Source organism: Asterias amurensis, chromosome 1, assembly GCF_032118995.1.
Source record: "Asterias amurensis chromosome 1, ASM3211899v1".
NCBI lineage: Eukaryota > Metazoa > Echinodermata > Asteroidea > Forcipulatida > Asteriidae > Asterias > Asterias amurensis.
Window position 1 is genome coordinate 18,194,706 of NC_092648.1, and position 16,006 is coordinate 18,210,711.

The following is a 16,006-nucleotide window of genomic DNA, read 5'->3' on the forward strand; positions in this document are numbered from 1 at the left end:
GTTGTTAATTAGTATTAAGAAATCTATATGAGCAGGATTTGAAACTTTGCATGGGGGAAACACGATATTGAAAGGTTTGCGGTATCACCATTGTAATGACTATCTCTAAATGAGTTGGAGGTGGTTCTGAAAGAACCGTTGGTTTCAATTCGACGTTTCGATCAGTATGCTCTGATCGTCTTCTAGAGAAAGCAAATCTATTAGCATACTTCAAGTCAATACTCGTTACTCCACTGGGAGACATTCTGTACTTGAGGTCATGTAGGCAGGCCTACTTGATACCCAACTGGAGATGCACGGAACTCTGATTTATAGCCCTCGTGGTCTAACATCTTTCGACGGATTGTACCGGGCACCTTTGGACCAAAAGATGTTAGGGAGGTTCCAAGTATCATCTCTAGTCCGGTCAAGGGGTTTCCAGTATGTTTTTATAAAAGTTGTTTATTTAAGACTACATGTACGTACTATACTGCACCAAAAATTAAAGAAATATTTGACTGCTCCTTTAAACAATGCTTGACGCCTTAGACTAGACACCACTATGTCAGAAAATGTTAGGGGGTTCAAAACTTTACAAAAGAATTATCTCTAGCTCAGTTATGGGGGAATCCGGTTTAATTTAATTTAGTTTGTTTAATATGAGCATAATTACAACGCACTTACAATTATTGCAATATTGACTGCCCCTTTAAGTTATGTTTTTACACCTTAGACTAAACGGCAGTAAACCTCAATCTTTTCCATTAATTAATTGATTGAGTAATGCGCAGCTAAAAATACGTTACCTGAAAACGGAACAGAGTATGAAACTTGTTGTGTACGTACACGATAAGTTTGGACTTATTGTGTACGTACACGCTAAGTAATCGTGTATGTACACGATAAATTTTTGGACTTATCGTGTAAGTACATGATGTGTTTTTGAATGTATTGTGTATGTACACGATAAATTTGAACTTATCGTGTACGTACATGAAAAGTTATTGGGTAAGTACATGATATGTTTTTGAATTTATGGTGTACGTACACGAATAGTTTGGATTTAACAGATACGTACATGATAAGTTATTGTGTACGTACATAATAAGTTATCTTGTAAGTACATATATATTTTTGAATTTATTGTGTACGTACACGATAATTTAGATTTATCGTGTATGTACATGATAAGTTATTGTGTACGTACATGATAAGTTATCATGTACGTACATAATAAGTTATCGTGTACGTACATGATAAGTTATCGTGTACGTAAACAATAAGAGAGAAAAAGAAAATATGCATGTTGCCAATACACTTCCGTAGTTGCGCCCATCATTATAATATTTTTGGTGGCACCGACAATGATTATTATTTTGTATAAACTACATCGGTGGTGTAGGGTCGTTTTTATTTTGGGGAGAATATTAACTGCTCTAGTATTTTTCTGCTCTAGTCCTGAAGACTTATAGAATAGCAAAAGCGCCAGCTGCGTTTATTTTGAACAATTGTTTTGTCAATTTTGAACTAAAGGTAGTATAAAGATAAGACAAGATCATGACAGCAGTTGTTTTTGTCATGTTTCCCATACACAATCAAGATAGTGCTGAAATGTTAAATGTTACATACAACAAAACAAATTTAATGCTAAATATTTTGTTTACAGTATAAAATTTGCATCAATGTTGTACCCGTTTTCCGAGAAGAAATTAAAGTTTATAAACCCAGATTATTGATTCACCTATTGCTCATGGTATTTTTCTCCACGACTAATTACCCTATTTCAAGGAAAGACCATTGGACTAAGACTATGAATAACTTGTGTTTTCTCAAGCATTAAATTAATAACTTTACCTCTGTCGGGGTCACAAAGGGGAAAACTGGTATCCATATTAACACATGCGCATAATACGCGAAGATGTGGGTAACCGTTGGTTCGGATGTAATCTTTGTTTTACTGTGATTTGTAAACAATTTTATGAAATAATCCAAGGCGAAACATTTTGTCTTTATACATATTTTAATCAATTGGAACACTTCAGATTAAGAAGTTTTACAGATATTCCTGATCATGTTTTTTCAACAAGTATTGGCTTCCGGATAAAATTTGCATAATTTCGTTTCAGAACAGTATGCCCTATATCTAGGGACAATTTAACGTTTTACTAGTACATTTTTTAAAAATGGCTCTTACAAGTGTACAGAGTGCTGAGATGTAATGTGACACACTTACAACGATGGATTGGATTGAATTTAATGTATTGTGACACACTTACAACGATAGATTGGATTAAACTTCAGTACAACTAATGCATCTTAGTAAGCGTGAATCGTTGCTATATAACTGCTCCGGTCCATACTGTGTTATTAACCACTCCTGTGTTGACTTAAATCTGTGATAAAAATACAAGAACGGTGGGAAAATAAATATCTCGAAGTAGTATATAAAATAATTATGTCAAACCGTAATTAACGAACCTCCCCTTTCAGAATACAGAGTGTAATGTATTTGTGATCCCTTCACATGATACACACATCTCGAATTGTACAATGTTTTATGCGGAGATAGACATTTATATTTTTAAGAGATCCAACTGCTATGTTATCAATTGACAACATTTCAGTAAATGGTCAGCTATAATCTTTACAAAGTTAATTTCAAATTATTTAGTGAACTAATTCTTTAGGGTATAAATGGTTGCCATAGACACTGGCTCATGTCAGACTGCTATCTGGAAAGCTACAGCCCGAAAACAAACAAAACACAGTAACCTATAATCTTCAGCAAACAACGTCTTGAGTTAAAGTCTATACATCTTCAAGGATCCGATTGAAGGACGTTATGTACTTACATTTCCGATGTAAAGAAGCTTGTTAGGACTTCCCTTCGAATCAGTAACTTTATAAGGTGTTGCGTCACTCAACATTCTAGTTTTGATCTGTTGTGGTGTTTCGCTGTTGTCTTTACTTACATAAAGGGCTGCAGCTCCTAAACAAAAAAATGACGTCATGTGTTACGATTGTAAAGTAACTTCTTGTCGCCTTAAAGAGCATTTAAACTCCAATTTTCAAGCCTTTATCACGGTGCACTATCTCTCTGAGGGATGGACATCATCTGAAGCAGCAAATGTCACGTAGTAATTTTCTGCTTATACGAACAGGATATCAGTCGCATTTGGAACGGTAACCAAATTTATCTGATTTCCTTATTCTAGTTAACACCATTTCGTTGGGTTGAGCTATATTAAGCACAACAGCCAACCTAGAAAACGACCTTCAACAATTGATGGTCACGTATATTTTTTTTTGCCGGCCCATTTATAGTGCCTTTGCAATATTCCACTGGTAAAATATCAGAATTGCACCATTCCAATGCAATAATATTAGTTTTATATCACAAACTTTGGGGTTAAAAAAAGGTCTCACATGTTTTGTCCAGTAACCCTCCCACCATGAGATTTAAAGGCAGTGGACACTATTGGTAACTACTCAACATAACTTTGAATATAAAACATTACTTGGTGACGAGTTAAATGGGGAGAGGTTGATGGTATAAAACATTGTGAGAAACGGCTCCCTCTGAAGTGACATTGTTTTTTAGAAAGAAGTAATTTTCCACGAATTTTATTTCGAGACCTCAGATTTAGAATTTGAAGTCTCGAAATCAACCATCTAAACACACACAACTACGTGTGACAAGGGTGGTTTTTTCTTTCATTATTATCTCGCAACTTCGACGGCCAATTGAGCTCAAAATTTCACAGGTTTGTTATTTTATGCATATGTTGAGACACACCAAGTGAGAAGACTGGTCTTTGGCAATTACCAATAGTGTCCAGTATGTCTTTAAGGCATTAAATGCAAGCAGACGAGATACTTGACCTGATACGTGAGGGCAAGCCATGGATGTTCCGGACATGATAGTAGTGCCAGTGTTGGATGCGTAGCCGGCGCTTAAGATGTCAACACCGGGAGCGAAGAGGTCAACGCAAGTACCGTAGTTGGAGAAGTAAGCTCGTGCGTCGTACTTATCAGTTGCCCCGGTGGTTATTGTCTGTCGAATCAGCAAAAGTAAAACATGGCAACCGTTTTCAAAACAAAATAAAAGAAGGCGTGGATTTGAACTTCAGGAGGGCACAAAGAAAACAGCTTCCCCTCCGTCTTCCCCCAACCCTTGAAACTCATTTGCAACTGGCATTATAAAAGGTGGGGCATAGAGGGCACAATGTATGTACCCTGGTTCATGATTGTTCCACCCGTTTTTGAGCAGTATGTATTTTGCTATTAATGCTTCTAAAATTAAAAAAATACATGTTTTATTGTTATTTCATGAGTCGTTGTGGACGTAGGCTATTGACGACACGGAAGACCAATGGTAAATTTGGTCACATTGGCCCGTACAATAATATTATAACAATAGTGCACAAATTATTTAGACCAACTGACGTTTGCGGCTCTTGATGGCGAGTACTTGCAAGCGTCGGTGTCATCATTACCAGCAGCAACGGACACTACATAGCCGGCATTCCAAAGAGCAGTCACAGCATTGTCAATAGATTTAGAGGGGTAGAACCGGAGTGACACTGAGACCACTCCCTTTGGGCTCTGATTGTGGGCCTTGACACTATCACAACCTGTGGGGAAAATCAAAACCTAAACGCGTTTTTTTTATGGAAGCGGTAAAATAGCTGTATTTGGTTTGCAATACCCGCCATCCATTTGCTGTGTAGATTGTGTTCTTTTGAGAACTTGTCTTATTATTGGATTCCACGCAGGTAATTCATTATAATCAGGATAGTTCTTTTTAGAACTGAGAAGTCTACCGAATTCCGAAAAATGTGCTCCGCGTAGTACTATAGACGTTTCTTTTGCAACGTCACAGCGCGAGTTTTTGCCAACCCAGATTGGAAAACTATAGAAAGTCATAAGTGCAAATCAAGAATAGATCGCTATTTTTATAAAATGATTTTGTTTAAAACAAAGCAACTTATCATGAGAGGTATTTTATTTAATTGAAAATTTGCAGAAAATGTTGAATTTTGTTGATTCATCTGTTTTTACGATTGGGTGTTTAACTAACGTTCGGCCGACCATGCCAACCAAGGCGGTTTGTTTATCAACAAAAGAAAGGTCTATACTATATGAGCAAGACACGTTCTTATAAGAACATGTCCCTGTGATCATAATATACATGGTGTCACCATAAACAAAAAACACGTTGATACCTCACTATGCAATGCCTCAAATTCTATGATTGTATTGTTTGTTGACTTTCATTTCGGTGCTGTCGAATATACTCTCTAAATTTAAAAGAGTGAAAAACACCACTCTTTACATTTCGAGCTGTCCCTCATATAGCTCTTCAAAAAGAGTGGTGGTTATTTCACTCTTTTAGAGGGGTTTCACTCCAGTGACAATTCACTCAAACAGATGCAAACTTCAATCTAAAAGAGTGGAAGACCACTCGAAAAAGAGTTGTTCTTCATATTTGTATGGCTCTTCAAAGAGTGCTTTTTCACTCTTTTACATGAAGAGAGTTGTTTTCACTCAAGCTTAAAGGGTTCAAAATTTAATACGATTAATCGTTGCTTGAAAAAAAAAAATCGACTGAATACGTACCAGTCACAAAGACACTGACAGGACAGCCACCGTATTTGTCGCACACCTTGACGCTCTGAATGGTGGATTGGCGGGCTATTCCATAGGTCGCACCGCCCACAGTTCCAGAGCAATGAGTGCCGTGGCCATGGTCGTCGGCGACGCCATAAAGTAGCTTGGCGCGAGTCCCGAACTCACCATGGTTGACGTTAACACCAGAGTCCATCACATACACATTCACACCATTGCCCTGAACTGCATAACGTCAATGTTATCATAAAATTAATAAGACGCTATTGTATGTGTTATTTTACACTGAGTATTATCATTGTAATTACCTTAAATTGAAATCAGTATCGAGTTTTATACATTTTAAATTCAACTTAATTTTGTTTGGACATGGAAAATAGTCTTTCTGCAGAAATCACGTGTCTTGCATTGCTCGTGCGTTTGGAGAAACATTTCCAGGTAAAAGAGAAACACAATTTTACATTATGGGCATCTGTAATGTTACCATTCAAAGGGGACTTAAAGGTAATTCACAAACGAACACAAAGATGACACTCAGTGAATTTAAAACGATGTAACAAGACTGCTCAGAATGGGACTTTCCACCCTGTTCCATTACAATACCTGGCACATTGGTGTACAACATGTCACCTAACAGGTGCACAATTTCATAGAAATGCATACTCACAACAGATTGCTACTAAGACCACCAACATGAGGTTACCAGCCAAAATACCTACACATTTTGCCAAGAAGCTATGAAATTGGGCCCGGAAACCATAACTTTATCCCGTAGTACAACAGAGACGCGTGCTGACACCAACCATTCTCTTGGCCCTCTCCCGGCCGTTGTGATTCACTTTATAATTCGAATTATCGATAACATGAGTTTTACTTACAGTCGTCGTGATATTTGAAAGTGTGGTCTAATGGTAAATTACGCTGATCAACTCGATCTAAACCCCACGTAGCTCCATTCTGTTGGCCTTGAATATGACCAAGACTGTCCTGTTCAACGAACTCAACAGCATCCAGGGAACGGACCTGCCAGTAGGAGGGCAGTATAGGTCATTTTATTTATTCATTCATTCGCAGTCATAATTATTTACATAATTGTGACGTGTGTTTTTTTCTCTCTGAAGGGTTGAGATGGAATTACCTTTATAATCAATTGTTGCTCTTACATTAAATACAATTAGTGTTCTTTGTGATTACTACGATCCTGTATACTGCCTTATAAACCAAGGGCACATTAGGAACATATTATTTGGCTACTAATTTCAATCAGTCAGTCCGTTCGTCCACTAATACTGATGTTAACTGTTGCAGTGTTAACATAATGATCAGCCCTTTTCCAACAAGTATTTTTAATTACTTGGAAAAGGGGCAACTTTAACCGTGCCCTAAAGCGCACTTTCATCATCAAGATGAACGGGTTCATTGGTGAGCTGGATAAATTCAAGCAGAGCTTGAGCTTCAGTATGAGCAGCTGACCGCTTTGCAAATGAAAGTTTGTTGGTCCTTGTCACACGAGAAGCAACTTTTCCTTGCAACTTTGAGCCAATTATACTGCAGAGCATAATACATGATCACTTTAATAGCACATGTATAGGAATGTTCCAAACAATGCCTTAATACGATCCCCAAAAATATAGTTGAACGTTCAAATGTGAAATTGCTGAGAACTGGTTGCCTGTATTAATTGCCTCGTGTGACATGGCCCTTTAAAGCCATTATACGCTTTCGGAACAAATAAATAAATAAAAATTCACAGATTTACAAATAACTTACAGGGTTTACAGAAGGTAATGGTGAAAGTGTTCTCTTGAAATATTATTCCATGAAATGCTTTAGTTTTTGAGAAAACATTAAAACAATTATCAATTCTCGATATAGCGAGAATTACGGATTAATTTCAAACACATGTCATGACACGGCGAAACATGCGGAAACAAGGGTGGGTTTTCCTGTTATTTTCTCCCAACTCCGATGACCCATTGAGCCTTAATTTTCACAGGTTTGTTATTTTATATATAAGTTGTGATACACGAAGTGTGGGCCTTTGGACAAAACTGTTTACCGAAAGTGTCCAATGGCTTAAACTTACATAGTTGACTAGATGTGGTGGGATTCTGAGTGCGAGGGCACGCATGACCAGGCGGATCTTATTTATTTTACCAATCGGGGTTCGCATCTGAGTGAAGTAACCCTCCAACTCATCCGCCACTTGATCCACATCGGCTACATCCTGCAATGAACAATTTAGTACCATGTCAGAGAAATTATGGGAGGGAAAAAACAAACATGTGGTTTTACGGTGATTTACCTTGTAGACTGGATCAATCAACTAGATCAGTCAAAACTAATATAATGTTATTGTGAATCAACTGTAGTTGTACAGCAATGAATTTGTTTCAAACGAGGCATCTCAGACGCTTGTCAGTTAACCGTTTTCTGCTGAGCTATTTTGAAAGGAAAAGCAAAAAAACATATTTGTATAAGAACAAAAAAATGATTCAAAAAGTATACCATAACCACAGTGCACAGCCGAATTTGAGTCTGCGCTTAACCATGCATGTGCCACCGTGCAACTCGCTCTTGATTTCAATTTAAAAAAAAACATCAATTGTAAAACTTATAATAGTTGTGCGACTAAAGTGCTTTAAGTGGTTTCACCTTTTTTTACACTTTAGATTGTACCACCATTGTTTAACTACAGCAGGCAAAACGTTTAAGGCAGGTCGCAGGAGTCTTAAACAAAACGATAGACTTACTTTCAGTTGAACAATGTATTTGTTTGGTAAACCGCGCTCTTTGGCCATGTGAAGTGGAGCCAGGCCGCCTTGAGCGAAGGCTACACACACGCACAACAGAAACAGATTCATCGTAGATATGACAGTACCGTACCACCGGGTGAAAACAAGCACAGTCAAGTGGTTTCTCATTTTAAGTAGGCTTATGTGCGTTTTTATAGACTTTGCTTTGCCGCATCGCATGTTCAAAATGCAGCTGTTCTTTTCTGTGACAATCGACTGGTATCAAAGACTTTATCTAACTAGACGCAGTGTCCTCACATTAACCTGTCATTGTCAACACGACGTTATCAGAAACAAAACACTTTAATTTCATAAGTTGTACAGCAACTGTAAAAAGTGATGACGAACGCTTTATTGGCTAACGTCGGTAAACATTTTCGTTAGATGGATTGAAGATTTGATAAGATAGCTTGAAATGTTAAGTGTTATTCTTCTTTTTATCATACATATCTGAGTAACCTCGGTGCGTTTCTGGTTCGGGCTAAGCTGCAAACATCTCGAAACCAAACTTATAAAACTCACTAGGCTATTTAAAAACAGCCGCCCGGTATTAGCGCTTGGTGGCGCTCTATATTACGAATCCCATGATATTGACTCCCCAGGTTGATAAAGACCGGCTCTCTGAAATAGAAAATGGCCCCTAAAACAAAAGTTGTGCAAAAGTCATGCGTGCTTGAACCAACTTTTTTCTTTGGGCGTATTTGTTTAGATATCATTGTTTGCCAATGACCATATCATTGGCGATGACAGATGGTGCCGCGTGCACGCACATACTATAGTTATTAGGCGTGAACATAATATAATGTAATACCAAGATACCGAACGTGCGATTCTATATCTATGGCGTGAACGTGCAGACAATGGTATCAATTATTTTAAGAATACTTGTGTCGGCCTACGTGAGAAACTGCTAACATAATGCAAAGCATAAAGCCAAACATAAACTGTTTTTTATTCTTAAAGTTACGCCGGTTGTGTAAATGTGTTTATCTTTTAATTTCACAGCCATCCTCCCGATATTTGCTCCCCCCCCCCCTCAGTATACCCTTGTACTTATCTTGGTACTCGGTACTCCCCCTTGGTACTCAAAATGTACTCGGTTGGCTACTCGAAATACTTGTACTTGGTATTCATACCAGGCCATGTAAAACTTAAAGGCGAAACTAAACGTTTTTCCCCCTAGTTGCACCGTGTTGGCAGACAGGTCAATGTGATCAGATGACCCTTTGTCTAGTTAGATAAAGTCGTTGATTTACTAATCGATTATCACAGAAAAACTAACAGCTGCATTTTGAACATGTGATGCGGCAAAGGCTATAAAATACCGAGTCCTTAAATGAGAAACCACTTGACTGTGCTTGTTTTCACCTGGTGGTACTGTCAAATATCTACGATGAAGCTGTTTATGTTGTGCATGTGTGTAGCCTTCGCTCAAGGCGGCCTGGCTCCACTTCAAATGGCCAAAGAGCGCGGTTTACCAGACAGATACATTGTTCAACTGAAGGTACAGTCCAGTCGGTAGTTTAAAACGTGCTTTACACATAACATAGTCTCACAAGTTGCACGTTGGATGTAGTATAGTTTCAATTGAAATCAAGAGCAAGTTGTTATTTTTTTGTTCTTGTTGCAATTTAGTTTTTACTTTTCATATTATCACAAATAAATAATAGCTCAGCACAAAACGGTTGAATGCCAAGCGTGTGAGATGCCTCGTTTGAAACAAAATTCCTGTTCAACTACGGCTGATTTACGTTAACACAGCATTGTTGTGACGGGTCCAGTTTAAGGATCTATAGTCTACAAGAAAAATCACCGTAAAACCACCGTGTTTTTTTTTCCCTCCCATAATTTCTCTGACATGGTACTAACTTTTTCATTGCAGGATGTAGCCGATGTGGATCAAGTGGCGGATGAGTTGGAGGGTTACTTCACTCAGATGCGAACCCCGATTGGTAAAATAAACAAGATCCGCCTGGTCATGCGCGCCCTCACTCTCAGAATCCCACCACATCTAGTCAACTATGTAAGTTAATGGGGCCATGTCACACGAGGCAATTTACAGGCAACCAGTTCCAGGCAACCAGTTCCAGGCAACCAGTTCCAGGCAACCAGTTCCAGGCAATCTCCAAGAAGAATGGCATCCACATATGAATTATCAAATATTTTTCTTGGAGATCGTAAAGGCCGGTTTATAGTCGGTCGCGCGATGGTCGCGCGACGGAAATCTTGCGCGCAATCCTAAGACTGAGGCCTAAAAACCGTGTCTTTTTATGATCGCGCGTCAAGATTTCCGACGCCCGACCATCGCGCGACCGACTATAACTCGGCCTTAAGACATTGTTTGGATAATTACCAATGCTTAACCAAAGTGGTCATGTATCATGCACTGCCTTCAAGTTGCAAGGTAAAATTGCCTCGTGTGACCCTGAAAAGTTTCATTTGCGAATCAGCTGCTCATACCGAGAGCTTAAGCTCTGCTTTAGTCTCTCGCAATCACCAGTTGAACCCGTTCTTTTGTACTTGCGCACAATTATGTTGTTGATCTTGATTATAACCGTGTCTTAAAAAACGTGTAGGAAAAGGGCCTCATTATGTTGCAACTGTAATTTTAACATTTCATAATGATTGTGGTAAACGAACGGGCTGACATATTCAAATTAGTCAAAGATGTTCATGAATGTGCATCTTGTTTCACTTCAGTTAAGGCAGTATACAGGATAGTTATCACAAAGAACACTATATAATGTATTTAATGAAAGAGCATATTTTTTAGTATACTCCTAAGGTTATACTCCCAAGGGAGCTGAGAAACATTAAAAGGGATGTTAATGGCCCTATGACCAGGGCACCAATGTAAAGCGCATTGATACGGTTATTGTGAAATGCGCTATATAAGAGTTATTATTATTTTTATTATTTATTTATAAAGGTCATTAATATGACTGTGAATGAATGAAAAAATAAATAAAATGACGTACTGTCCCCTCCTACTGGCAGGTCCGTTCCCTGGATGCCGTTGAGTTTGTTGAACAGGACAGTCTTGGTCATACTCAAGGCAAACAGACTGGAGCTACGTGGGGCTTAGATCGAGTTGATCAGCGTAATTTACCATTAGACAACACTTTCAAATATCCCGATGACTGTAAGTAAAACTCATGCTATTGATAAATTCGAATTACAGTGAATCACAACGGCCGGGAGAGGGCCAAGAGAATGGTTGGTGGCAGCACGCGTCTATGTTGTACTAACGGGGCAAAATGTGTATGATCATAATGATGCAGGTCACAAATTGTACATGTGACGTGGAATTTTGGCTGGTATCCTCATGTTGGTGTGTTTAGCTAATTTTTGCGCTTATGCAGTTCTATAAAATTGGGCACCTTTATTGAATAACATGTTGTACACTAATGTGCCACGTTTTGCAATGGTATAACGGGGGGGGGGACACTACTGTGCAGTTACATTTACATTCATTGAGTGTCCTCTTTGTGTTCGTTTGTGAATTACCTTTAGGTCCCTCTTGAATGAGTATTACGGATGGCCATTAATGCAAAGTTGCGTTTTTACGTGGAAATGTTTCTCCAAAGGCAGGAACAATGCAAGACGCGTTATTTCTTCAGAAAGACTATTTTCTATGTCCACAAGTTCTATAATTCTACAAAACTTAATATTTATTTCAACGGAAAGACGTCATGAGGAGACTGCACTGTAGAACAGTCAGTAAAAAGGTACAATCAATTGTATTAATAATATTGTACTTTACTTAAACAATCAAAAGTACTTGTAAAATAACACATAGAGTCTTAAAATTTTGTTTTGCAGTTCAGGGCAATGGTGTGAATGTGTATGTGTTGGACACCGGCGTTAACATCAAACACAGCGAGTTCGGGACCCGCGCCCATATGTTGTACGGCGCCACAGACAACAACGGTCACGGCACTCATTGCTCTGGAACTGTGGGCGGTGCGACATATGGATTAGCCCGCCAATCAACCATTCAGAGCGTCAAGGTGTGCGATCCAGGCTGTCCCGTCAGTGTCTTTGTGGCTGGTACGTTCTCTAGTCGATTCTTTGTTTTTATTTCAAGCAACGACTACAAATCGTTTTCAAATTTGAACCTTTTGAACTTGAGTGAAAAATTAAATAGCCTTAATTCGATAACAGTTTTGCACCAATGTCAAAAAATCAAGAGTTACTTTACCATGTTAGGATGTAATAGGCATTGCATGATTAGGTATCAATGTAGGATTGGTTTGCGGTGACACCATGTCATCTACTTGCTGGGTAGATTATGTTCTTTTAAGAATGACTTGTCATATTTTACTACGCGGAGTATACATTTTCAGAATTCGGGAGACTTATCAGTTTTGGAAAAATGGTCCTAATATTTAACTTGTTTATTTTAATACTTATTGATATCAACGTTTCGACTGGCTTGCTCTAGTCATCGTCCAGAATTCCGATACCAGTCTACCCCGTGGTTCTAGCATATAAAAGCAAGACAAGTTCTCAAAAGACCATAATCTACTCAACAATTATAATTAACACATACTAAATACAGCCTTTTGACCGCTTGCATAAACCGCGTTTTGGTGCCCCCCCCCCCCCCTCCCCATTACAGGTTGTGATAGTGTCAAGGCCCACAATCAGAGTCCAAAGGGAGTGGTCTCAGTGTCACTCCGGTTCCCAGCCTCTAAATCTGTTGACAGTGCTGTGACTGCTCTTTGGAATGCCGGCTATGTAGTGTCCGTTGCTGCTGGTAATGATGACACCGACTCATGCAATAGCTCGCCATCAAGATCCGCAAACGTAAGTTTGTCTGTACAGTTCCCAAAGACCTGTACAATGTTACCACTTAATACTGGTTTCTGTGTTTGGTTGCCAATAGCCACAGTCCACAACGACTTGTGGAACAAAGAAAGGGTTTTTCAAATGTAGAAGCATTCAAAGCAAAATACGTACTGCTCAAACGGGGGAAGAATCAAACAGGGTACTACTACCCTCTACGCCTCACTTTGTTAAATGTCAGTTTAAAATGAGTTTTAAGGGTTGGGGAAAGATGAGGGTAATGCCGCGGTTTCCTTGTGCCCTACTGCATTCCACGTTTGCTTTTATTTTGTTTTGAAATCGGTTACAATGATTTACTTTTGCTGATTCGACAGACAATCACCGTTGGGGCAACAGATAACAAGGACGCAAGAGCTTACTTCTCCAACTACGGTACTTGTCTTGACCTCTTTGCTCCCGGCGTAGACGTCTTAAGCGCCAGCTACGCATCCAACACTGGCACTACTACCATGTCCGGAACATCCATGGCTTGCCCCCACGTATCAGGTCAAGTGCTCGTCTGTTTGCATTAAAATGCCTAACATTTCAGAGTTTTTTTACTGGACAAAACATTGGTGGCCCGTTTTTGACCTAAAAGTTTATAAAATACTACTAATATTATTGCATTTGAAAAGATATCCTGATATTTCCCGGAGGTATAATATTGCAAAGGCACAAACAAATTATTAACGATAATTATCAAGGTTGGCTGGTGCACATAAATCAGCTAGAATAGGGAAACCAATCAAATTACAATTCCAAATGTACGGTACGTGATGTCGATCCATCAGAGCGAGAGTGCACCGTGACAAAGGCTAGAAAATTTGAGCTTAATTGCTCTTTAAGGCAACAAGAAATTACTTTACAAACGTAACACATGACGTCATTTTTTATTTATATTTAGGAGCCGCAGCCCTTTATGTAAGTAAAGACAACACCGAAACGCCGCAACAGATCAAAACTAGAATGTTGAGCGACTCCACGCTTAATAAAGTTACTGATGCGAAGGGAAGTCCAAACAAACTACTGTACATCGGAAATGTAAGTACACAACGTAAAAAAATTTTTAAAAAGTGTACAACTCAAGATGTTGCTGCTGTAGATTATAAGTTACTGTGTTTTGTTTGTTTTGAGGGCCGTAGTTTGCAGATAGCAGTCTGAAAAGAATCAGTGTTTATGGCAACCATTTGGACCCCGAAGAGCCTGAACAATGTTTAATTCACTCAACAATTTAAAATGTTTGTTTTTTTACAACAAAAAAGATAACAGTTTGAACTTTTAAAAAGATCAATATCTATCCACATTAAATAAATATTTAAAACAAATTTCAGATTTATGTATCATGTGAGAAGATGACAAATACATTACATTCTATGTTCTGAACAGGTTATAGTTGAATATCTCTGACATAACATGTATTTACTATTTTCCCGCTGTTCTTGTTTTTTTTAATTACAGATTTAAGTCATCACATCGTTGAACAACTCGGAGTAGTTTTCAACACCGAATGGACCGGAGCAGTTAGCAACGATTTACACTTACAAGATGAATTTACTTAAATTAAATAATCATTTGTTGTTTTAAGTGTGTCACATACAATAAATATCAGCACGCTGTACACTTACAAAGAGCCCTTTCAAAAACTGTACCAGTAAACAAAAAAGACTGACTTTAGATAAGGGTGATGCTGCCCTCTAACGAAATTGTGTACTTTTAGATCCGGAAGCCAATTATGTTAACTTAAAAACATTGATCAGGAATTTCTGTTCCCAGTTGATTAAAATAAATATAAAAGACAGAATGTTTGCCTTGCGTTAATTCGTTGAGTCGTTTACAAATCCCAATTGGACACAGTCTACATCAGAACACACGGTATAACCAGCATCTTTGCAAACAAAATGTGGGTATCCATAACGTCTCTGTTTATGTGCATGTGTAAGGATACCAGTTTCCCCTCCTTTGTGACCCCGACAAAGGTGAAATGATTTAATTTAGGCAATGCTTGAGAAAACACAAGTTATTCAAAGTCTTAAACTAGTCAAATTGGTCTTTCCTCATTTCTTGGTTGTAAAATTTAAATGAGGCAATTAATCGTGCACAAAAATACCTGAGCAAAACTTGAATCAATATTCTGTGCGGAACGTTTACTCTTATTCTCGCAAACGAGTAAAACGTTGAGCAAATTCTGACAGTTATAAATTTTAAAATATCTAAAAAAGTATCACAACAAATATTTATGCATTAAACTTGTATGGCTATTACTTTCAATCGCTAACTCGATGATGTATGAGAAACATGACACAAAAACTGCTGTCTTAATTTTGTCTTATCTTTACACTTTACACTGTAAGCGCAAAATCACAAAAGTGTTCTACATAAACGCAGCTGGCGCTATCCATAAGTTTTAAGGATGAGCGACAATTACAATAATGTCTACAAACACATCGTCAGACTGATTAGAGATAAATGTTGATACATCAGGAGAAAAACAACTTTCAAAACTCGGCCAGAGATAACATCAAATTGTGACCTAAAACTCTCTTTCCTTTGTTTGCCTTAACCAAAATATAGAGCCATATTCTTTCAAAGCTATGCAGCACAAGTTGTATAATTTTCGCGTGAAACTTAAACAACCATGGTGCCCTTTTTTGCTTGAAAATTAAAATACAAAATTGCCAAAAACATTGATACAATTGAAATATATGTCTTCATATAAATCAAATAAAATACCGTTCGGACAACTGCCCTCTATAAAGTTAACCTCTCTGTATCGCAAA

At 38.2% G+C, this 16,006-nt stretch overlaps 2 protein-coding genes across 2 annotated transcripts; one reads left to right on the forward strand and one right to left on the reverse strand.

The window, feature by feature from the left end:
* Positions 1-1,483: 1,483 nt before the first annotated feature.
* Positions 1,484-8,515, reverse strand: LOC139939976 (aqualysin-1-like). The gene is made up of 8 exons (XM_071936156.1): positions 8,361-8,515; positions 7,694-7,834; positions 6,486-6,630; positions 5,599-5,832; positions 4,426-4,613; positions 3,862-4,033; positions 2,832-2,968; positions 1,484-2,372 (listed from the first exon to the last, which is right to left on the reverse strand). Exons 1-8 carry the CDS (start codon positions 8,469-8,471, stop codon positions 2,367-2,369), a joined length of 1,134 nt encoding a protein of 377 aa, XP_071792257.1. The 5' UTR covers positions 8,472-8,515; the 3' UTR covers positions 1,484-2,366.
* Positions 8,516-9,765: 1,250 nt separating this feature from the next.
* LOC139948479 (aqualysin-1-like) lies at positions 9,766-15,332 on the forward strand. Its single transcript, XM_071946638.1, has 8 exons — positions 9,766-9,906; positions 10,285-10,425; positions 11,400-11,544; positions 12,225-12,452; positions 13,024-13,211; positions 13,565-13,736; positions 14,134-14,270; positions 14,688-15,332. Exons 1-8 carry the CDS (start codon positions 9,796-9,798, stop codon positions 14,691-14,693), a joined length of 1,128 nt encoding a protein of 375 aa, XP_071802739.1. The 5' UTR covers positions 9,766-9,795; the 3' UTR covers positions 14,694-15,332.
* Positions 15,333-16,006: the final 674 nt, after the last annotated feature.